Source organism: Hippocampus guttulatus, chromosome 1, assembly GCF_054856545.1.
Source record: "Hippocampus guttulatus isolate MCC_2025c chromosome 1, RoL_Hgut_1.0, whole genome shotgun sequence".
NCBI lineage: Eukaryota > Metazoa > Chordata > Actinopteri > Syngnathiformes > Syngnathidae > Hippocampus > Hippocampus guttulatus.
Window position 1 is genome coordinate 5,948,101 of NC_141261.1, and position 24,969 is coordinate 5,973,069.

The 24,969-nt window shown below is 43.0% G+C and overlaps 1 protein-coding gene across 1 annotated transcript; it reads left to right on the forward strand.

The window, feature by feature from the left end:
* Positions 1-901: 901 nt before the first annotated feature.
* LOC147210177 (kinesin heavy chain-like) lies at positions 902-19,105 on the forward strand. Its single transcript, XM_086106174.1, has 29 exons — positions 902-1,475; positions 2,889-2,976; positions 3,069-3,142; positions 3,567-3,671; positions 3,763-3,811; positions 3,890-3,945; positions 4,038-4,125; positions 6,054-6,178; positions 6,693-6,797; positions 6,892-7,040; positions 7,258-7,406; positions 7,490-7,668; positions 8,735-8,803; positions 8,889-9,095; positions 9,955-10,101; positions 10,289-10,477; positions 10,583-10,700; positions 11,436-11,497; positions 11,862-11,971; positions 12,077-12,178; positions 12,255-12,315; positions 12,458-12,529; positions 13,447-13,551; positions 13,657-13,873; positions 14,231-14,405; positions 14,540-14,619; positions 14,815-14,857; positions 15,446-15,531; positions 16,915-19,105. Exons 1-28 carry the CDS (start codon positions 1,347-1,349, stop codon positions 15,522-15,524), a joined length of 3,132 nt encoding a protein of 1,043 aa, XP_085962300.1. The 5' UTR covers positions 902-1,346; the 3' UTR covers positions 15,525-15,531; positions 16,915-19,105.
* Positions 19,106-24,969: the final 5,864 nt, after the last annotated feature.

Genomic DNA, 24,969 nt, shown 5'->3' on the forward strand with positions numbered 1-24,969 from the left:
AGCCAATGCAAGTCAATGGACTGAACTTCTTTTAAAGCGATAACCTAGTACAAAGGGCACAAAAACTTGATGCCTCTCATTCACGCATTTGCACCCAGCGCACACACGAATACAATTGGGAGATTACGTTGCTACAACAGATTACACACAGGATTTGTTTGGTTCATTTTGCTAGATGTCCTTCCTGATGCAAAATACCATTTTTAATGCAGGCTGATCGTGGCTTGTTATTGGGGACCTTAATTGACCTGGTTTTGAAGAATGTTTTTTATTTATTTAGATAAGTGTTCTGGATGGTGGATGGGTGAAGATAAGATAAGATAATATGAGATAAGAAAACCTTTATCTGTTCCACACTGGGGAAATTTGCAATATCCTGCCATTACTTTCATTTAAATGTCATAATGGCAATTACTGAAAATGGACTTCAGCTTTGGGAAACCCATATAGAATGAGAAATATTAGCTAAGTTATTAACAATAATCAATGGAAGTACTTTGGAGAATTTTAGTTAAACACGAAATATTTCAGCGCAAAAAAAATTGTCGACCAAAATGTACTTGCATCTCATAGTAAACCGATTAGTAAATAAATGTTGACGAGGGCAATTAAGGAAAATGATGAATATCAAAATCCGTCCAGATGCAACATTTTTTCAATAAAGTGTTTACATATTCAACTGATCGTTTCGACAGCATTCCTAGGAAATCACAACTTGCATCACGAGTTGGCCGAATTCTGAATGAGCTCGCCGCCGATCCTCGGCTTTTCCACACCCAATATGGCGCCGACGTCAGGTACGCATCCTTGTTCAAATCTATATCTTCATCGGAAAGCTATCTGTGGGTACCACTTTAAGTAGGATGCAGGCCACGCCCGTAGCGGACCTCGCCGACAGGGGGCGTTACAGTACCCTTCTACCTCACTGCCCTTCCAACAGCATCGCTCACCTTCAGCCGGACTGACGCACCCAAAAGACAGAAAAGGCAGACATCTTATATCTCTTTCAGAGAAGCGGAGGGCACATTTTCATCCGTTTTTTTAATGATGTAGGCCGGTCGTTTGGCGTTTTGACGACTAATTAGCGCCGTTCCTGCTCACTGCGACACGGAAACGCCGCTGGCTTCGTTTGCCTTTTCGACGCTTAAATAGTCTAGAAAAAAACTAAAAAGAGCAACCGAAGCTTTTTTACAGTCTCCTTGGAAGAAGAAGGAGCGACCCGTGTGGATCTCTTGTCGTGTATTTTGTTTTGTTCTTTTCTCGACGCCTCGGCTTCAGGCCGCCACCAGCATCTTCGTCAGCATCCCCCTCCTCATCCTCTTCATCCTCCTCCTCCAACCTGCGCCATGGCCGACGTCCCAGCCGAGTGCAACATAAAAGTGCTGTGTCGCTTTCGCCCTCTCAACCAGTCCGAGATCATTCGGGGGGACCTCTTTCTGCCCAAATTCCAAGGAGATGACACTGTCGTTGTCGCGGTAAGCCAAAAAAAAAAAAAAAAATCAAAGAGAAAAGGGAGTCGCCTTGTTGTGCACGCAGGGCCCCTCATCAATTAATCATGTCTATGGGCCTTATTAACGTGTGTCTGTAGATGCGTGTCTTTCTGTCTTTGAGCTTTACAACTGTTGACAACAGACTTTGTGGACATTTTGTCTGGGGAACACAATTAAATTTCAAGCATGAAACTGTGTGCGTGCGTGTGTGTGTGTGTGTGCGCGCGCACGCGTGTACATAAACCTGACTTGGGTGCACGAGTTTAGCCATTCTTAATCATTCCATCCACAGTCAGGGTATCATGAAATAAATTAACACATATGCAGAACAATGTCCATTGCACTCATAATTAAGCCGGAAAATATTGAGGTAAAAAGCCACATTTTATTGAGCTTAATTTACTAGATAATGCAGTTTTCTTTGCAGTGGCTCTGCTTTTTTGTTTCATATAGTACTTTAATTTAATGCACTGATTCGCGAACTAACAGGCAATCACAGTGAACAGTTATCACAGATGGCCAATGCCGTTTTGCATACTGTTCATTCAAATCATATCGAACGAGCCACACTGTTATTTCAGGGCTGCAATTAAGGATCGTTGTCATAGTTGGTTGATCTGTCAATGATTTTTTTTCAAATAACTGATGTATCCAATTTTAAAAAAGAATAATTTCCATCGCTTTTTATTTTTTTTCAAAAACAGGACATCATTTCAAATTCATTCATTCATCATCCGAACCGCTTTATCCTCACTAGGGTCGTGGGGGGTGCTGGAGCCTATCCCAGCTGTCTTCAGGCAGTAGGCGGGGGACACCCCGAATTGGTTGCCAGCCAATCACAGGGCACACTGAGACAAACAACCATGAACGCCCTCAATCACACCTGGGGACAATTTAGAGTGATCAATCAGCCTGCCATGCATGTTTTTGGAATGTGGGAGGAAACCGGAGTACCCGGAGAAAACCCACGCAGGCCCGGGGAGAACATGCAAACTCCACACAGGGAGGCCGGAGCTGGAATTGAACCCTGCACTGCGAAGTCGACGTGCTAACCACTGGACTACCGGGCCGCCATCATTTCAAATTGACAATGGATAATATGCTAGTGAGGTTAGCTTAGCAATTAGCATGGGTTTTAGCTTATTCACCAGCACGAAGGAAATGATTCTGGTCTTAGGAGTGGTCACTATGGTCAATACACTTAACAGATACACACAGTTACTTCCTTGCTTCCACTTTGCTCCTTTTGGTCCACTATTGGAAGATGGCTTTGTTGTATACCTTTTAGTCCCATGTTACTGTCTCGCATAGGTTTTGTTTCACCACGCTGTGGTCTGTCTCCTCATGCTGCTTTCTTCATGACATACAGGAGCAACTTCACATGTTTGTTGTTTGCAGGGCAAGTCCTATGTATTTGATCGAGTGTTTCCAACCAACACCACCCAAGAGCAAGTGTACAACACCTGTGCTAAGCAGATTGTAAAGGGTACGCGTCCAAACCACTTCATCAACGTATCTAGCATTAGTGAGATGTGTTTCCTCACATCTCCCTGTTATTGAATTTTTCTACCCTTATAGATGTGCTGGGTGGCTACAATGGCACCATCTTCGCGTATGGACAAACCTCTTCTGGCAAGACTCACACCATGGAGGTACAGATAGCATAGTTACTTTATTTTGACTGCATATGTGCTTGGCATAGTATACAAAATCACCACTTTTCTTACAATGATAAGTTATGTTACAGTGAGTTCTATGTGCAATGAGAAGTTCTATGATTTACTATATGAAATGATTTAGTACAGTACAATGCCTCCGCTTCTCTGACATAGACAGGCTAAGATGAAAAAAAACAACAACAACAAAAAACAAGCCACGCCCCCTTTTGGTGCGTGCCAATCTGTGGCTTGAGGCATCACAAAAAAAAAAGGTTCTTCTTGGGGGTAAATTTTAGTGCTACCATTATTATTACTTCCAGACCTGGGATAAGTCCCATTTTTCAGCCCATCCAAGTGTCCTTTTAAAGTTCAAGTCTTAACAGTTGTGCCCATTTTATGACGTAACTTGCTGTTCCAGGGCAAGCTGCACGACCCTCACCAGATGGGCATCATCCCTCGCATTGCAGAGGACATCTTCAACCACATCTTTGCCATGGATGAAAACCTGGAATTCCACATCAAGGTTTTAATGTTGCCATCTGTTGGATTGGTTTTATGTTTGTCTAGTCTGCTCATCTGGCATAATCTTTTTTCTCTTACTTTGTCTCTAAAAGGTTTCATATTTTGAAATCTACATGGACAAAATTCGTGACTTGCTGGATGGTGAGTGCCTAAAATAATATTCAGTAAATAGCAGCATTCATGCAATATTTCATCATTTGAAATCATTTTTTTTCGTAGTGACAAAGACCAACCTGTCTGTCCACGAGGATAAAAACCGTGTGCCATATGTCAAGGTGTGTGACAACTAGGCTTTGAACATGAATACAGTGTACGAGTCATCCCGCAATCATCCATTAAATGTTAAACCTGGTCTTGCAATCCTCAGGGATGCACCGAGCGCTTTGTCTCCAGCCCGGATGAGGTGATGGACGTGATTGACGAGGGCAAATCAAACCGCCATGTTGCCGTTACCAGTAAGTGTCTTCTTCAGCTTGTCAGCAACAGAAACAGACTCATCCACGTTGGCGCAAATTGCTTACCTACCTAGAGACCAAAGTATTTGTCAACATCTACACTGTTCAACACTACAAAAATAACAAGGCAAGACAACCACACCCACTACCGTATTGGCCCGAATATAAGACGGCCCTGATTATAAGACGACCCCCTCTTTTTCAAGACTCAAGTTTGAAATAAGACTTTTTGAACACCAAATTAATTTTTATACAGAAAATAATTACAGTACATCTGAAACAAATGATTATAAAAATATATTTGAGAGAAAAAGCATGTTATTTTGCCTCATTCAAATCTTAATATCTGAACATTTAAATATGTGAACTGAAGTGCAATCACATTCGTAAATGAATGGCTTCTGGTTTTTGAAATGTAAATTACATCATAACTTCTCCTCAGCTGCCGGTTAACCAGGCCGATCTTGGACCCACTTTTCTCCAGACTGTCGCGACGTTTCTCCATTTTCTCTTATCTCTTCTATTATTTTCTTCTCTTTTCTTTCTTACCGCGATTTTTATTTTTCTTCTTCATGCTACCGCTATTTTTATTTTTATTCTTCGTGACAGGGGCTCACTTTGGCCTGGTTCAGCATTCGCTTCAACGATATCTGGCGCCACCTAGCGTCGTAAATGGGTATAATGTCTAGACCCCGAATATAAGACGACCCCCACTTTTTCAGTCTTATTTGAGTGCAAAAAACACCGTCTTATATTCGGGCCAATACGGTAATTGCTCGGGCATTGACAGCAAATACCATGTGTTTTCTTTGATTCATGTGATACAATCCGTTCTTGTCATTTAGCCTTAACGTTATTGGAGTCAGTTTATGTGTCCCTCTGATATTGTGTTTGAGGAACTGTGATGACTCATCCATAAACCACAAGGCTGATGAACACTCTGATTAGGACCAAGGGATTGCATATGTACTTTATGGATTACATGGTTTTGTGTGTTAGAAAAAATCAAGAACGTTCAGTGGATGGGAAGAACACGTTGCTACGGCAACACGCTCACTGCACGCCCAGAGGACGATAGAGCAGACACACTCCAAAGCTTGTGAAAGTGTCACAATCCACAGTCAATTATAACGATGCTGCTGTCATCACAGTCTTCTCATGCTGACTCACTGTGCTGCAAGGACAGTGTTCTGAGTTCTGAAACTTGAACATTGTTTCTGGGAAAACATAGTCAGATAGTCCTGCTGATCCTCTGCATGGTGAGGTCACCTTGCTGCATTTACGGCTTGGGATTTGATGAGTTTAGTTCGTGTAAAAAGAGTCCTCTCAGACTCTATTGAATGTATTCTCTTTAAGGATCTGGGTTTTTTTTTTCACAGTTCATCAGCATTCACGGTAATTCTGAAATATCTATGAAATACCAGAGTGACATTGTGAAGCCACATCATCGATCCATTTTCTGTACACTTAGCCTGATCAGGGCTACAGGGAAGGTTTTTGCCTCTCGCAGATGGCTTAGGACGCCGAAGTCAGGAGTTTGGTGCATTGCTCGGGGGCACCTTAGCCATGCTCCAAAGTCAATTGGCTTCCCTCCAACAGCCAGTATCACATTCCATAGTAGTCCATCTGCAATGGCTATTCAACTGCTGCCCGGGAATATGCAAAAAATAAAAAATAAAAAGGGTCCACATAAGCAAAATTCCTTGGGGTAACTGCACATTTTTCTTTTTTTAAATATTTTTTTTATTATCAGTTATCATTATTACATATACAGTATACCATCAAATATAGAAATATATAAGACTCATTAAACAGCGATCAGTGGAGTGCCAACAGTGATGCAGAGTCTGCGGATTATATATACATACATAAAGATATATATCTACAGTATGTTTATAATTGTTGTTGTTATTTCTGTATTTGCGCAGACATGAATGAGCACAGCTCTCGCAGCCACAGTATCTTCCTCATCAACATCAAGCAGGAGCACGTGGAGACCGAGCAGAAGCTTTGCGGCAAACTCTATCTGGTGGACCTGGCAGGAAGCGAGAAGGTGAGTTAAAACTCAACATCAACGATTCCCAAGCCAAAGAAGAATGCCAGATAGTTGTAGATACAGTCGCTCACCCTGAGCTATGCAATAAGTGTAAGATGTTAATAGTAGGAAGGAGAAACAGCCCGGTATGTGAATGTTTATACTGTAGTATACCTTCTAAGCAATATTCTTGATGAAAATCAAACATCCAACTAAGGTTGAGTGACTTTTACAAAAATTGCAGTCCATACTGAACTACTTCAGTGCTAACTAGACCTGGCCATTGTGCTGATGAATTAAATGCACGTTTCACGGTTTGTTGAAATTGATTTCACCCTTTCAGGGACAGCGGTTACCGCAGTGGACAGCTTATCATGTTATCAGGTTACAGGGTGCAGGAAAGGGTTAATAGCATTCTAAATCTTGTTCAAACACGGAACAAAAAATACATCTACTCATGTACAAACATCACCTCCTAATAGGAGATGTCAAGTGCTGTATTTGACTTGTGACCATACGCTCTGTGCGCCAGGTCAGTAAGACGGGGGCTGCAGGAGCCGTGCTGGATGAGGCCAAAAACATCAACAAGTCTCTGTCAGCCCTGGGAAATGTCATCTCGGCCTTGGCTGAGGGCACGGTGAGTTTTCACCGGCATGACTCTCCCTTTTTCACTTCCCTCCTTGTTTCTGCCTCTTATCCAAAGACGACGTGCACATCTTCTTCTCTCCCAGAAAAGCCACGTGCCATACCGTGACAGCAAAATGACCCGCATCCTGCAGGACTCTCTCGGGGGGAATTGTCGCACCACCATGTTCATCTGCTGCTCACCCTCCAGCTATAACGACGCAGAGACAAAGTCCACACTGATGTTTGGACAACGGTACAACGATACGGATTGTTTCTTTTTACTCACTGGGAAATTATTCTTTAAATAACCGGTACACACTCCATATCAGTAGCTTTGAGTTAGACTTCATCGGTTCTTTAACTGTGAAATTAATTCTTCATTTCAACATTTTGAACATTAATTCATTTGTATTCACTCATTAAAATACCATCTCATTGCGCCTCTTTTTGTCCCATACGATGCACATCAGTGCTAAGACTATTCGAAACACGGCCTCCATCAACTTGGAACTGACAGCTGAGCAGTGGAAGAGGAAGTACGAAAAGGAGAAGGAGAAGAACAAGACGTTGAAGGACAGCATCCAAAAGCTGGAGGCTGAGCTCAACCGCTGGAGGAATGGTTAGGAACAGCCGCGGACCAAGTGAACATTCTTTGAAAAATGTTGACACTCCCTAAATCCGTGCCATTGTCACTTCCTCCAGGAGAGGATGTACCCGAGACGGAGAGGACCCAACCGGAGATCGTGACCCGTTATGAGTCGGTGGAAGAGCGGCCCATCTTGGATAATGACACCTCTTCCATTGTGGTCCGTATTTCTGAGGAGGAGCGCCAAAAATATGAAGAGGAGATCCGCAAACTGTACAAGCAGCTGGATGACAAGGTAGCCTTTGGCATTCTTGGCACATTAGCTCGAGAGGAAATAAAGACTGTAATTCCCTCTCTCTGTGCTAAATACACTTTGAGTGCGCTGCTTCACTCAAACCATTCAAAAACTACTCAGAACGTTGTGGAAATGTGCTGTTTGGTGATCCACAGTGCCCCAAAATTTTGCGTTACTGAGCCCAGCGCATCAGGCAGTCGTAAACAATTGAAACACAAGCTGATGATTATTGGCTGTAATCAGAAATTCATGGTAGCAGAGCACGCTCTCCCTCCCGCATCACATGATGATGACGAAACGCCGCTTTCTAAATACATTTCCTTCGCTTGAAATGGCTTACCGTAACCAGAATCCCGCGTCGTCGTCGCGAAGTTAGAAAATCCTGGTGGGTTAATGCGTCTTCTTCTCCATCTTCTTCGTCTCCTTCTTCGAACTGCCGTCGGAAGTACAAAGACTCACGGCGGCAGTATTTATTCTTCATTTTGCATCTTAAAAGTTGCATTTATTAAGGGGAACAAACCTTTAGAATGCTTGAAACCATGTGAGGGTTGGCTTCAGACAACCCCCTGCATCGCGGATTTTGCTTTTTGTGGGTAGAGAACAAAGTGTATGCAGAAAAGTGGTGAAGATTGCACGACTGTCTGTGTCCTCCGTGTTGCGTTGTGTTATTTTTATTTTGACTTCAAAATGGCGCCGCGTGAGTGGCTGCCTTTCCAGCAGCTCCTATATTTTGTTGTTCTACTTCTTCCTTTCATAACTTTGCTGCTGTGAATCGGGAATTTCTCCATTGCCAGACTAATAAAGGTTTTCTTAACTTATCTTATCTTAATTTTTGAAATGTAGCCATCATCATAAATGAGGGACCACTGGAATGCAAATTTTTTAAAACTTTCTGTGTGCCCTGTGATCGACTGGTGACTGGTCCAGGCTGTGGTCTGCCTATCTCCCAAAGTCGGCTGGGATAAAGTCCAGCTTTCTGTAACCCTTCACAGGCTAAAATGTGAGAGAAAATGGATGGATGGACATGTTGCGGCGTGTTGTCACGGAGATGTGATGTGTATTACAGGACGATGAGATCAACCTGCAGTGTCAGCTGGTGGAGAAACTGAAGCAACAAATGTTGGATCAGGATGAGGTACACACTAAGTTACACACGCGGATTTGCACACAAAAAAAAATCGTCAAGTCCTCTTTCTTACGTGTGTCATCTTTACCGGCAGCTCTTGGCGTCTTCGCGTGGGGATGGCGACAAAGTGCAGGCGGAACTCGGCAGGCTGCAAGTGGAAAGCGACTGCGCAAAGGCGGAGGTGAAGGAGGTGCTGCAGGCTCTGGAGGAGCTGGCTATCAACTATGACCAAAAAAGCCAGGAGGTGGAGGAGAAAGGCCTGCAAAACCAACTGCTGGCCGACCAGCTGTCCCAGAAAATGGTACGTTCAAGAGAAGGAGCGTGACAGAAATATGCTCCGTTTACCAAGACGTGTGTACATTTGTTAAGGTAATAAAGCAGACACACTGCGCTGGTTGCTGGTGCCTTTTGTGTCGACGGCGCAAGTGCGATTCCAGGTCATTGCCCTAATCATCATCCACTGTCGACCCAGTCCCAAGCATGGATATTAAAAAAAAAAGAGTTTGTTGCGTCAGGCCGCATTTAATGTAGAAGCTGACAAACAAATCATGCGTGTGACCTGCTGTGGTGGCGGCCTCTGATGGGACAAGATGAATGTCGCCACAACATTAAGGAGAAAAGTCACACTTTTTTTCCTCTAGAATTTAAAACAGTTCCCAGCTCACTCACCAACACATTTTCAGCTTTGGTTGCCGGAAAAAAAAACAAAAAAAAACCCTTTGTTGTTTGTTTTCATGACTTTTGGAAAGGCAGGCACCGCAGTGACCCGGCTATTTGTACACAAGAAATGAAAAAGTCCATTTTTCATATGTCCTCTTTATGTGTCCAATAGATGTCCATGGCCACTGTGAGGCAATAAAACAAAACTGATGCCAATCCATTTAACGAAGAACGAGATGAAAATTGTAAAAAGATAACATTTAATTAAATGAAATGACATCATTACACTAATGAAGAGTGTCTTCAGTACAGAATTATTTTTATTTGTGTTTACTGAGGCCTATGATATATTTTTCCAAAAGGTGTGTGGATGAAATTGACGTCGTTCATATTTCACGAGCTATTGTAGTTTGTATTTGATATGATTAGATTACCTTTACAGATGGGTCACAACAACAACGGCTACATTCCGTCACCCCAAACTGTGCTCTCTGAACCAGGCGAGTTTGATGGAGCTGGAGGCGGAGCTATCTCGCATGCAGGAAGTGAGCGGTCAGCAGAGGAAACGTATAGCCGACGTGCTCAATGGGCTGATGAGGGACCTGAGCGAGTTCAGCTCCATTGTGGGCAATGGCGAAATCAAGCTGGTGAGTTGGATGAAGGATAGATGGATGAATAGAAGGATGGATTCTTTGTGTAACTTCAGAAAACTATCCCTGCACCACCCACCCACAAATGCGAATTATTTGACCTTTAGGGCATTCAACGTCTTGACTGCAAATATGAGACATGATTAAAAAAATAAATGTGGAATATGTTTCCTACTCCGCTCAGCCGGTGGAGATCAGCGGCGCCATCGAGGAGGAGTTCACAGTGGCGCGCCTCTACATCAGCAAGATCAAGTCGGAGGTGAAGAGCATGGTTAAACGTTGCCGGCAGCTGGAGAACATGCAGCTGGAGTGCCACCGCAAGATGGAGGAGACTGGGAGAGAGCTCTCCTCCTGCCACCTTCTCATCTCTCAGGTGAGACCCACACGAGGGGACAAGAAAGAAACTGGTGTCATGAATCAAAGAGGTTTCTGCCATGGTTATCGTGCAACTGTTGCGAATGCTAACATTGCATTGCAGCATGAAGCTAAGATCCGCTCGTTGACTGAGTACATGCAGAGCGTAGAGCATAAGAAGAGGCTGCTGGAGGAGAGTCACGACTCTCTTAGCGAAGAGTTGGCCAAGCTGCAAGACCAAGGTAATGCTCAAGACACACTCAGTGTAACATGATCATGTAAACAGGCAAAAGAACTCTTAAACGCTTCAGGCTCATCTTCATTCGTTTGAGTCTTTTTTTTTCTCACATCACTGGCTTGGGCGGGCGGCCCGGTGGTCGAGTGGTTAGCGCGTCGACCTCACAGTGAAGAGGTTGTAGGTTCGATCCCGGCTCCGGCCTTCCTGTGTGGAGTTTGCATGTTCTCCCAGTGCCAGAGTGGGTTTTCTCCGGGTACTCTGGTTTCCTCCCACATTCCAAAAACATTCATGGCAGGCTGATTGAACACTCTAAATTGTCCCTAGGTGTGAGTGTGAGCGCGGATGGTTGTTCCTTTCTGTGTGCCCTGCGATTGGCGGGCAACCGGTTCAGGGTGTCCCCCGCCTACTGCCTGAAAACAGCTGAGATAGGCTCCAGCACCCCCCGCGCGACCCTTGTGAGGATTAAAGGGATTGAAAAATGGATGGATGGATGGATGGCTTGGGCGGCCCAGTGGTTGACTGGTTAGCACGTCCTCCGCGTTACCTCCGGCCTCCCTGTGTGGAGTTTGCATGTTGCCTGCTTGGGTTTTCTCCGGGTACTCCGGTTTCGAGTGCATGTGAACATCCCTGGATGAATATCTTTCCACAAAAACAACTCCTCGGCACCATCATTTTATTTGTGTGGGTGTTTGTGTTCAGTGTCCAACCCTTTCTTTCCCATTTTCTCCTCTTCTACAAGATAATTCTCTTCTGGAGGACAAAGATGGAGAGAAGGGAGAGACTGAAGATGGAAATGTGAAGGTAAAAAAAAATACACCCACCTCATGTCTTTTGCCAAAGTCAAGTTTTTGCAGGAAATGACTCACCGTACCCCATTGCACTTGCTGCAAAAATGCCTATCCAAAGAGCAAATCAGATTCTGATTCTGGCAAAAAAGAAAAAAGAAAAAAAAAGTGAGGCAGTTTTGTTATTCGCATGTTGACGTCCAAGGTTTAAGGAGACATACGATGTATAGTTTTTAAATTCAACAACAGTTACCAGGTGTCTTAATAAAACATCTCTGATATTTCTGCATGAAAATACACAAAGGATGAAGACGTTCTGTTTGAATTCAATTTTGTCCGTGCGTGTTTCTTTCTTTCCAATTCAATATGAAACTCTGCAGAAGATCACCCGCCAGCAGGGCGAGTCTCACCGTGGCCTCCATCACAAGCAGCTGGCGCGTCTGCGTGATGAGATCAATGAGAAACAGAGGCTCATCGACGAACTCACCGAGTCTGTATACTCTTTAACGTGCAAAATATTGTTTGCGCTATGAATGCGCATTGCTATGCTTGCCATCGTAGAACATGACATTCATAGAACACGTGTCATGCCTAGTCGCAATTCCAAGATGGAGCTGGAGCTGGCTCAGGTTCGCTCCGACTTTGAGCGTCTGAAGAGTCAGGACAATACCAAGAGCGAGCGCCTGGAGGAGCTCTCGTAAGTCTTTCATACTGTATTATCTTGTTTGTTTGCCTTTAAATACTTTATATGATATTTTCCCTCTCACTGTCAGATTCCTGCACGAGCGCCATGAGCAGACTAAACAGGATTTGAAGGGTCTGGAAGACACTGTCGTGAGTAAACCTGCAACTAGGCTTAGTCTTCAAAGGACTTTGTTCATACATAATCAACATGCCATTCCTTTCTATTCTTTCTGTAATATTCGATTTCTTAAGTTTAGCCCTCTAACCTTCTCTCCATCCGTTCTTGCCTAAGGCCCGTGAACTCCAGACCCTCCACAACCTTCGCAAGCTGTTTGTTCAAGACCTCACGTCGCGGGTTAAAAAAGTAAGTCAGGATATTGTCTTAAGGATTCAACAATACTAGCCAGAAATAATTAGGTACAACTGCACGATCTCATGCAAACCAAAAATTCTGCCTGTACAAAAATACCTGTATCTAATAATGCCAAGATAGAAGACCGCCACCAAGGCACAACTATGATCATTTGCCTTCACATCCAATTGCACACCTTCATGAAAGACTTTGTGATAAAATCACCAGTAAGTCATATGTTAACATCATAATGGCCTAATCAGACAGGTTCGCATTGTTTTTCCTCGTATTTTTTAACCCTCTCCCAAAGTACAACTTAAATAATAAATATATTGTTGAATAAAACCTCCCTGACACATTTGAATCAAACATTTTTTTGAAATAGCAAGGGCATCCATTTTAGTGGCTGGTCAGGGTTAGCGACTATGTTTTTGCCCTTTTAATTTCTTTTCAAAAATCGTGGAAGATCTTTCTTGTAGTTTACAAATGATGGAACTCTTGATCTCCATTATGACTACCGTATTTTCCGCCCTATAAGGCACTTTGGAGTATAAGGCGCACCGTCAATGAATGGCCGATTTTAAAACAGTTTTCATATATAAGACGCTCCGCATTATAAGGTGCATAGAATAGAAGCTACAATAGTGGCTGCGGTTGCGTTATGCATCCACTAGATGGAGCTATGCTAAAGAGAATGCAATACAATGAAATACATCTTTATTTATATAGCGATTTCAGAACCGCTGCAGCTGTAACAAGCTCTTTACAGAACATTTAAAATGCTACGTCCAAGAAAGCAGAATATTGATCCATATATAAGGCGCCTCGAATTATAAGGCTTTTGAGAAAATTCAATGCTTTTCGGTGCTCCTTATCGTACGGAAAATACGGTATATTTGGCTTCCTTCCATGAATACTCCAATTTCCAGAGTTCCGAAATGGAACCTGATGATAGCGGGGGGTCTTGCACCCAGAAGCAGAAGATTTCCTTTCTTGAGAATAACCTGGACCAACTTACAAAGGTTCACAAACAGGTGAGAACACGCGTGGCGCATCTTTTCTTTTTTCAACATCCATCGAGTGACTTGGACAGAAAAAAAAGAAAGATTGTCCGTCTCTCCTTCCTCACATCCATGCAGCTGGTTCGTGACAATGCAGATCTGCGTTGTGAGCTTCCAAAGCTGGAGAAACGTCTTCGGTCTACTGCTGAGAGAGTTAAGGCCCTGGAGACTGCACTGAGGGATGCCAAGGAGGGCGCCATGATGGACCGCCGTCGCTACCAGCAGGAAGTTGACCGCATAAAAGACGCCATGAGGGCGAAAAACGCCCTACGACGCCCTCATGCCGCGCAAATTGGTATTGGTTCTAGAGGTTGATGAGAATGGAGATGCATCTCTCCCATGCTGTTTGTATTTAACATTTACAAAAACACGTGTAGTGGAACCATGAGTTACAAAAACTTTTATTTACGGACTTTTCAAGTTACATACAAAATTTTGGAAGAAAAGCTGGCATTAGTTACGTGCATGTTTAGTTGTGTGAACCGTCTTAACTTGGATGAGCATAGAGCAAAGGAAACGAAGACTTTGTGAAACGAAGAGCTATTTTTTGCGTTCTGATTAATCCGAAGAGCTACCAGTTTGATGCACACTTTTGGATGTTTCACGAATGTGCGGAGCAAATGATGTACAATCCTACTCCTTTCCTTCCCAGCCAAGCCCGTGAGGCCGAAGCAAATGCCCGTCTGCTCTCCCAGCAACCCATTCTACTCGTACATCCGGGCCACCGAGCAGGCCAACACCTACAGCAACGCCGTCTTTCAGAGCAACTTGACGCCGAACAACTCCGCCAGCATCAACTGCAACCCGAACTCTGTTCAGACCAACACGTGTGTTTCAAAATGACAGTATTTTGTCCTGTCTCTTGCCAAAGACCACCTTTTCACCAAGTGGTCTAGTTAAGTTCACGACAAGTCGGGTTTGGAACAGATTTATCGTGATGCTCCCTTTTGTTGTTTTGCAGAGTTTCGACAGCACTGGGCTACCGAGCGGGCAGATACAATGGCGACATACTGGAATCCTTCCCACTTAACATTGACAACGGTAAGCATGCAAATGCAGTTCATGTACAATGTAGCCAAACATTTCATAATACTGTCGCCCATCCAATTTCAAAGTAAAATTATTAAGAGTTCAGTTAAATGTTGCGGTCTTGAATTGCCATCATATGATTTCTCCCCAGTCGTTGAATTCACTGATTCAGAAATGATGTGTTAAACTACTTTTGTTTTGTTTTAGCGGGAAACGGCATCAGTGACTCAAGAGACATCAATGACAACAGGTGAAGATATTGTTGAACTTTTTCACTGTAAAAATATAACACTGACATCCTCAATATTAGGCACCGTCGAACAATAAGATCCAATACAAGAGCTGTATTTAAAAAAAAAATGCTTCCACAATAATGATCAGATTGATAAGGTCGGGGAGCTATTCATTCAACAAAAGGTTTGTTATTGTAGTTTTACCGTGATGCAGAACTGTTTGCCGTCATTCGGGTCAAAAAGGCAGAGTACATCTTGGATTGCCTGCCAGTTTATCACAGAACTCATACAGACAAGCAAACATTCACAGTCCCATCAATGCACAGTTTAAGATACACTTTAGAACTTTGTTAATTCCACAATAAGGGCATTTGCAAGAGCGTGAGGGAGGGTCGAGTACATGAGTACAGACATCTTGATCTGCAGTCAAATGCTATTCCACCGAGCTACACACCCACAATTGAGTCTTCAATTAACCAGAAAATGTATGTTTCGGAATGTGGGAGGGAGCCGGAGTTCCCCCTGCCGCTCGTGAAATGAAGTAACCAATTTTGTCCAGTTGTTGGAGGTGTCGTTTTATTGGGTGTTCGTGTGTTTGGAAACAGGAGTGATGTGCACTGTGGTAGCGAGGTGGACGATTCAAATAGACACTTCATCGTTCACCAGGAGACAGCTGCAAGTTAATACCAAGGTAACAAGATGCAGACGTTTGACATGATCGACATTTACTTTCAATTCTTCGGGATTCGCCAAACCCAGTAATGGTACATCTATGTAGCAGTGCGATGAACCCCCTGTTCATCATGGGATATATTTTCAAGACCCACCTACAATATGCGAAACGTATGATGTAGGTAGACCAGGGGTGGGCAAACCTTTTGGCTCGGGGGCCGCATTGACTTTTAAAATCTGACGGAAGGGCCAGGTCAGCACGAGCTATGGTACATTAAAAAAAAAAAACTGCATTTGTTGACAGTCCATATCAAACATCAACAGAACAAAAGCATGAACGTACTGTATTAATATACTTTTTTAAAATGACGACAGTGTTGTTGATGACCTATTTTAGCCTGTGCATTTCTGCAGATGGGTTGTGATCAGACCAGTAGAAGTAGAGCGATACAGAGGTCCTAGGTGGTCGAAAAGATCCCGCCCCCCCCCAGTGTTCTGCAACTTCAAGTCAATGTGCCACCTGGCGGTGAAATGCCTGTCATTACAAGTCCAATTGAAATGAATGCAATCATTCACATCGAACCTTAATTGTAGACCGACCTTCGGCGGGCCGGATTAAAAAGACCAACGGGCCGGATTCGGCCCGCGGGCCGTAGTTTGCCCACCTCTGAGGTAGACCATATACTGTTAAAAAAAAAAAAGCAGTTTTAATAGTTTACCTTCGTTACCCTTATTTACAAACACTTGATTATGATAGACGTAGTTAGCCTTTGGCTCAACTAAGGTGTTTCTGCATGTGAGTGTCAGGGCGTGAGCCGTGGCCGATAGCAGCTTCTGCATAAGTGTGCTCATTGAATTATAAACAGCTGAAAAGTGCATGCTCCCAACCGTGGCTCTCCTTCCCGACAGCAAAGAAACTGCAATAGAGCAAGGTTGCAGTTAGTGAAAGTCGAGATTACTGCGCGGATTGTGTTAACTGCTTGCACCTTCAAAATAAATGTGGCTCACTTTCGGGTGCATATTCTGTTCTTAATACTATCAACTTAACGTCACTTTCACCATATTGTGCTAAGCAGCGAGGGCAGAGACGAGGGGAACACTTTCCTTCATCACATGAAGTCCCAGTTCCTGATCTATGTACATTGTACATTATCAGTTTTCTTTTTTCACCAATAATGATATTGTACCATTCTGTGGTGGTATCACAGAAAAAAAAAAAGAAGAACAAAAAGACACTTGCGGAGCTAATCATTTACAAGTCTTTGAGGTTTTCCATTCAATATTATTCAGGTTCTGCTGTATTATTATTATTATTATCTGAGGGGTATCTAAAATGTGCACGTATACAATGATCAATTTGTCCCAAGAATGATTTTATTTATTTTCGTCGTTCTCTCCGCAGGTGATGACCAAACACTGTACATGTTCGAGGAACCACACCGTCTACCCCACCAATCTGCATGCTGCCTTCCTCTAGCCGTTCCCCCACCGCATCGCCAGTGACTACGATGACGATGGTGACCTCTAGCTTTGTAGTCCTTTAAGTAGATAAATCTTCTCCTCTTCCTTCTTTAAGCCCCACCCATTTACTTCGAATAGGCGGGCGGCCAACAGTTAAGTCAGTGCAGGAATTTATTTTTTTGTAAATAAAAAACGCCGCAATCCCAAAACTAATCAAGTTGCCCCTGGGATATTTTGGACTCGAACTCTTGCAGAAAAGTGGTGGTTTATACTCTAGTTGAGATTTTTTTGACCAGCATCTTTTTGTGTTAATGTACAACTTCCCTTCTGTACATGTCGTCTTCTTAAAGGGCCTCATGTGGTAAATAGGGCCACGGTGTCCCTAATGCCTGCACCTAACAGAAGTCCTCCCCGCCCCCAAAATACCAACACACACGTACACAGCATGCATGTCACTTAGCGGGTTAGCTTCCAAATATTTGCATGTGTTTTGATTCCAGTCAGGAGTGAGCCGTCCAGTTGACCTCACGGATATGTAACAGAAAGGGAAAGGCAATGAATGTATGGCCTCGCTGACCAAATGCAGATTTTCTGTCTCCCACGAGACCCGGTTTGGATACGCATGTCAGTGTAAGCAGAAAAAAAAACGAGGAATTGGATATCTTCAGATCTGCAGCAGCCCCCAAGTTTGAAAAAAATGTATATATAAATGCGTGACTGCAGCGTAAAGGGACTGATCAGATATTCCCGGTCACTACAAATCAGACATCATCAAAATATGCCGTCCAATGACTTACACTGACACGTCTACCCAAAATACACGACAGGACAGAGTTTAAAAAAAACAATGCTCTGTTTTTATTTGATTTTTTTATGTGTGGTTTGCGTTATTTGGAAAGTAGAAAGCAGATCTGATATACAATAAGCACAAAAGTGGAATCGGGAGCTAATTCCGCCAATGAGTGCTCCTCGTCATCCCTATTCTGATACCGGCGCTTTGTTTAAAGCAAATGTCTTCGTAGGTGTCTTCATGCGGCATATAAAGTGAATCACCCACAAACAGCCCTCCTCTTAAAGGGCAAAAGAAGAATAGATCGGTAAATCATTTATGTGCTTTAATATTGTGACGCTTCAGTTTGTTGCCATTGCAGGGCGCATTTACTGCTGCTGTTATGCACACTGGTCAATGTTTACTGTTTTGGAGAATTTCACAAACTAATTTTCATCATCCGTGTAAATTCATTGGAAAATATTTGAAAAGCTGGCAAGTGTTTCAGTCTTTCATTGAGAACCAAGAAAAGTCCAAATGCTGACAGAACATGTTCACGAAAGTCCTCAGCTGAGCAGTCACCAGTCTGGTTTGGACCGGCAGTAACGTGTTTGTTGTATGACAATTCACGCTGTGATTCTTCTGTCCTAAATCCTGACCAACCAATCAGGAGGGAAGAACACTGCATGTTGTAAGGGAATAGATGCATGATGTGGATTCAGCTCAGTGAAATTAAAGACTAAAGGGACACACCAAATTATACGCATTCATACATATGGCTCTTCATGTCTAAATTTTATCATGAAAATTTAAATATTATTCACGGAAAAATTTGGAAAATGTGGAAAAATAGCCTTATCATTTTCAATGTTAACACATTGACCTGCACCAGGATTTGATTTACACTCTCCCACTACACCCCCCCCCCCCCCCGTCACTATATGAGGAGTGTTTCAACCTGATCAGAGCCTGCAATTTGTCCAAGCAGACCCTCTATTTGACATCGTGTTGCAAATATGATCGACTGTATGTGAAGACAATACGTCAAAAGAAAATGGGTTTGTACATTACAGTACTGTCATCTGCTATTTCCAGTCTGGTTTAAACATATCTTATATGTATACAGTATATATATGTGCTATTTATTGTTCATCTTGTAATTAAGACATAGTGACCTGCAAGAGATTGCTACGCTGGAAATCAAAAAATATTGGTTCTATTTATTTCCGTAGGCCTGTACTGTAGCGTTAACATCCTATGATAACCACTGTGCAAGACTCCCGTTTGTAAATATCCGTATGTACCACATTGTATGTGACTCATCGTGTTGTCGTTCAAGTTTAATAAATTTGGGAGAACGGGACTGAGGTTCTTCTGCGTGCATGGCCAACAATCCCCACGGACACAGTGCGACATCTTGTTGAAGATCTTCGCAAAAGAGAAGCGAGCTGTTCATAGACGTAAGGCGCAACGCCAACGTATACCATACCATACCAATTTATTTTGTATAACACATTGAAAAGGCAAAAAAAAAAAAAAAAAGTTAGCACCACATTGCTGTACATGTCACAAAAACAACAAATAAAAAGCAGAATTAAAAACATTAAAAAATATATATTTGTCCTTCCAAGCTATCAAATAATATCGCCGACAGTAAAAATGCATTTTTAACATTGTACATTCGAGTCTGCATTTGTTTCTAAAGGAGTTTAATTTGTACTTTGACTCGTCCTTTTTACACAAGTATTTGTACTAATAATGACAGAATGTGAGTACTTTGCCACCCGAGTGTGTGAGACATAAAATACAATCGTAAAAACGGTATTATACCATCTCAAATGTTTTGAATTACTGTACTTATAATTCAAGTGACAGCCCTGGTGGACAGAGGAAATTCCTTCATAATGAGCAGCTCAGTATGGTTCCCATGAGAAAGGAAGTGGTGATGTAAACAGAATTTAGAGAAGCATCATCATGAATGCAGAGTGATTTTTTTTTAACCACAAATATGCATTCAAATTTTAACATCATGAGACCAAGAAACACCAGAGAATATTTAGTAAATTGGGGAGCAGCAAGTTGTACAAAGTAACGTGGACCGCATTCAAATATTTAGACAAAGTCAAATTCTGGTTGCATTTTAGGTTCATCCCATAATTTTACTCAAAAGTCCAATACATGTACAAAGCGTTAGTTTTATAATAGCTTTGGCCAATCAAATCTTGAGGCATTTTTGCTTCCAATATTGTTTTGTACACGAGTCAACTTGGTCCGTGCTCGTGCCCTTTTGCGCGTTCTCGTCATCACACTGTGGATTCACACGCCGGGAAGACAAGCAAGACCTTGGACCGGACGACCTCCCTCCCCTGCCCCCTCACGAGCCACGACCCTCTTTCCTTTCCTCGTCTCCGGGTAAACTTCAAGGAAGCTGAGTCTGTTTTGTGCTCCCTCACTGCACCTGTTTGTCAAGCTCCATTAACTCCACGAGGCGCCAGGTACGACTCTCGTTCAATTCAATCCATTAGCTTCGAATCAAGCCAAGTCATTTGATTTTCAAAATAAATAGTGTTACAAACGAGTGAAAGAAGGCGTTAAGGAGACATTGTTAATTCGAATGGTTTGAAAATATAGCCTTTTTATCGGGTTCTAACGCGTGGTCCGCCCACCTACATTATAATTGTAGCTGACGTTATAGTATGGACGGACATAAAGTATTCGGTCGTCTGCCCGTTACAAACTACTGTACTGCGCATGCGCCGGGTAGATTCTGCATTTAAACAGTCTACCCCGAGATGGCGCTGTTTCTCTTTCTGTCTCATATACGGTACATCCATCCATCTATTCTTTAATCCACCAGTCTTCACCACTGTCGCTGGCGTCTTCAGGCAGTAGACGCAGGGGCGGTTCTGGATCAATTTCACTGAGGGGGCCGGGCTGGGGCCAGGGGTTTTGATGGGGGGGCACATTCAACCCAGGGCTAAAAAGACAGATTCAAAATCTTATTTGACTTTTTATTTCTTCAGACTTTGAAATTGTAGTCATAACATTACAGTGATGAGAAAAAAACAGTATTAGGAGGTCTAAAATGTCTGCAAGCGTAACAATACGTCTGTTGAGAATATTCAAGCCAGGGGATGATATGGTACCAGCCTGCCGGGGACAAAAATTGCAAATACACGGAAGCTAGATGTTTTACATGCATATAATCATCCAAATTTTAAAAGGCAATGTCATATATATTGATCCTGTTAAATAAAAATTAAAATAAAAAGGGAGACTAAAAAAGTTACACACACACACACACACACACAGACGCGCGCACACACACACACACACACACACACACACACACACACACGCACGCACACACGCAAATAGCACTCGTGTCGTGGTAATTTCCTTCTCTGCGGACTGCTTCTCATTTTCCCGCTCATTTTTAAGTGGCGCAGCGCACTAAAGGGTCCGACTAGAATGTTAAATCACGCACTTTGGTTCCACCTTTCGCGTCGGCGACTCGGCACGACTGCGTAATCTACGCTCGGAGGGGGGGCCACAGGGGGGCCAGAATCGGTGCTACAGGGGCACTGGCCCCCGTTGGCCCCCCCCCCCAGAACCGCCACTGAGTAGACGGGGTACACCCTGGAATGGTTTCCAGTGAATCGCGGGGCACGCATAGAGAAACAACCATTTGCAATCACAATCACACCTAGATACAGTTTTAGAGTGTTCCATTAGCCTGCCACATGGGAGGAAACCGGGGTACCTAGAGAATACCCACTCAGACATGGGGGGAACATGCAAACTCCACACAGGAAGGCCGGAGCCGGAATCAAACCCATCACCTCTGCACTGTGAGGCAGATGTGCTAACCAGTCGGATCATCTTGCCGTCTCTTATACAGGCTGATAGTTATTGCATCTTTCTGCCTGAATTCAGCTGAGATAGGCTCCAGAAACTCTCCGTGACCCTGTTCAAGATAAGCGTTGTTGAAAATGGATGTATGGATTATTATTGCACAGCATTGACATGAGACTATTCATACAATGCAATTGTATTTACAGTGTACCGGCCTTGTAGGGGGTGTCAATTACTCACAGATTTTCGCAACAGGGCCCTGTCCCTATCCCCTACAAATAGTTGAGGAATTCACTGAAATATGCATGAACGAAGTGTCATTACAATACCTATTATCACAGAACCACAACGTAATTGAAGACTTCAAGTGTTCCTTGAAGTGCTCCTCCTATGTGACCTGAAAACTTCACTGGTCGAACCAGCTGCTACTGTCTGTCTGCGTTTTCTCGGCCGTAAGCGTGAGGTTATAAATAAGACGCTGGGGGGAGGGGTTTTTTTCTTTTTTTTTGCAAGTGTGTGTTTGGTCAGCTGCTGAGCGTGTTTGTTTTGTCTCAGTACAGGTGTACTCCCTGGCTGGCCTCTTGATGCGCTTCTTGGGCCCTGTTGAAAGCTTACTTCAAGGCTTTGCGCAAGTTGTGCTATTTGTGATTCAGTGGCATCGGCTGTCTCTGTGCTGGAGCATAGTGCTTCCCATATACTGTATTTATACCGTGTGTGTGTGTGTGTGTGTGTGTGTGTGTGTGTGTGTGTGTGTGTGTGTGTGTGTGTGTGTTAACCCTTTCAGGGACAGCGGTTACTATGGCGGACAGTTATCATTATTGGTGCATGAAAGGGTTAAATTAATCGACCAATTTTACTGCGAACTTTTTTTTTAAATCATTGAAGTCTGGCAGGGATGTTAACAATCCCCTTTTCTGTGGTGTGTCAAATTTACGGAGCTGATTCATACAGGTAAACCGCAAGATCCTCCATTGCGGATGGTGTTGTCGGCCACGCATGTGACGTGGGCAACCTTTGCAGCCACGGCTGTACATTCGTATGTGTCCGAGGGGCACGGCAGCTGCTGCAGGTTGAACGCCCAGCGAGGCATATCGTGTCTATCAAATTCACAAACACAGCGAACTCTACTCCCCCCTGCACAAAAATGAAAACATGGCTGTTGAAGTGATGTTTTTTTTTTTTTTTGTAAAGACCTCATCCACTTCTTCGTTAATCTGACAGAGCTAAACATCTCATGATGATTTATGACCAGCAGGGTGACAAGGTTTCACAGCGTCAGTTGGGTGGCCAAAATAGATGAGCGGGTCACTTTCAGGCCCTCTGAGAGCTCAATCTGTCAAATCTTATGACCCTGAGCTGTCGTTACACTGCCAGTATGTCACTCATCTTCCATTCTCCTGAAGCTTAGTAGACACATTTCATGATCGGGCCAAATTTGAGCATTTCGCTGTCTTACAATCAAAGTCAGCAAAGACCCAATTCCCTGCAGGTTCGATGGTGAGCCGTTAGCTATGCCAAATGACTTTGGGAGGAAGCGTGTTTCATCCTGGACTGGTTGCCAGTCCGTTCCAGGGCACCTACTATTTACTGTCGACAAACGACCATTCAAACTCACATTCATTAACCGAACAATTGGAATGTGGGAGGAAGCCAGAGTACCCACTGAAAAACACGCAAACATGTTGAGAAAATGCAAACACACATACAGTATCTTTAGGTGTGCAGTATTCATTTTGACTTAAGTTCCGGTTCCTTACGTCTGCTTTCTATCATGTTGTCTTACAGTGTTGACAGTATATTAATATATTTTAGAAGCAAACTAATGAACAACTAGTTGCAAAGTAACAGCAAAGTTAAAATAAAGATCATTTGAAAATGACTCGACATTCAAGTGTTTTCTTGTCACATTCCCAGTAAAAAGACAGATGTTAGCATAACCTGTGAAATTCCTACTTTGCTATTATGTTGCTTTCCTTTGACTTTCTGTGTGTTATGTGAAGCAAGTGATAATTTATTGGTTTTGCACATTACTGTCTATCTTCTACCATTTGTATGACAATGAAGAAAGAAATAGCACTTTTAAAAAAATTTCCAGTGGTTAACTTATTTTTACACCTGTACGACACTTAAGATTGTTGAAATGAAAACACTGCCTGCATAGTTTCACGACAGTTTGACCCGAGAACATATAATTTCTATATACATAGAAAAAAAAGCGGAACAAGCCTGAGATCATACTGGAACGCCTTGCGTTCAACTTTAGAAGTTGCATTGTTGGACTTAATTTGGGGGTATGCCCCAAGTAAGTCCATATATGTATGTGCCTCATTGTGGCAGCATGAACTGGCGCGCCCAACACAGCTGAGGGTTAAAGAGCGCACAGCACAGCCCACCCCAAAGCATCCCTCCACCTGAGGCCTTCCGTTTAAAATAACACACACAGTAGACTGAACCCGGGTGACAAGATATCAGCCATTGCTTTAGCTTTAAGAAATTTTGTGTTTTACTCATACAGGACGTACAGTAGTGTGGTTTGGAGAGGCGCCGCATTGTACTGCCAGAGGCTACTGTTTGGATTGCAGCCTCTGTTTTGGTGGGAGAAAACGCATACAGGGACACACACATGAACTTTACCAGGATAGTCTCATTTTTTTACTGTCTGCTGACCACTTGATTATATATCTACACACGCACGAGGAGACAGCGCTGAAAAACTGTCAGTATTTTAAGTTCAAGTTGAATGTTGTGGATATCGTGTCTTTCCCACCATTCTATTCTTTAGACTGTGTGGTTAAGTTGTTGTTGTTTTTTTTTGTGGTCCTTAGTTATGCAGTTTGCATGGCTAAGTAGCCGTTTTCAGCTTGTTTGATGGTCGCCATACACAAGGGTTTTATGATGCTCTTGTTAGAGATCAGCTCATTGGACCGATGTTCTCACTGTGAGGATTTTTTTTTAAATATGTCGATGTAAAAACACGATTCATTGAAAATTTGTTCAAGAGCCCAATACATTTTAAATATCGGCCAAAAGGCAGTAAACTGAGGTTTAAAAAAAAAGTAACGGTGTAAATACTATATGGAGCAGTCTGTTATCATTTAGCATCCAAAAAGATCAAATGACAGAGGTTGGAGATAAGACCTAAGAAGGACATGGAATTTTAAACCGTCTACAATACGCATCACTCTTAAAAGTATGTGCATATCGGTCAGGGGCGTGAGTTTGTGTAATTGTTTGACCTAACCAATTAATACAAAGTAAAACAGAGATTTCAAACTTCATATACTAAAGAAATACTGAGTACTGTATTTTCCGCACGATAAGGCGCTTCGGAGTATAAGGCGCACTTTCAATGAATGGCCTCTTTTAAAACTG

Bases quoted from the DNA above. Each gene is read 5' to 3' on its own strand.
- LOC147210177 (XM_086106174.1), top strand. From the start codon at position 1,347: ATGGCCGACGTCCCAGCCGAGTGCAACATAAAAGTGCTGTGTCGCTTT. The intron at 10,478-10,582 runs GTGAGACCCACA...ATTGCATTGCAG, and splicing joins GCCACCTTCTCATCTCTCAG to CATGAAGCTAAGATCCGCTC. The intron at 14,620-14,814 runs GTAAGCATGCAA...GTTTTGTTTTAG, and splicing joins CCCACTTAACATTGACAACG to CGGGAAACGGCATCAGTGAC.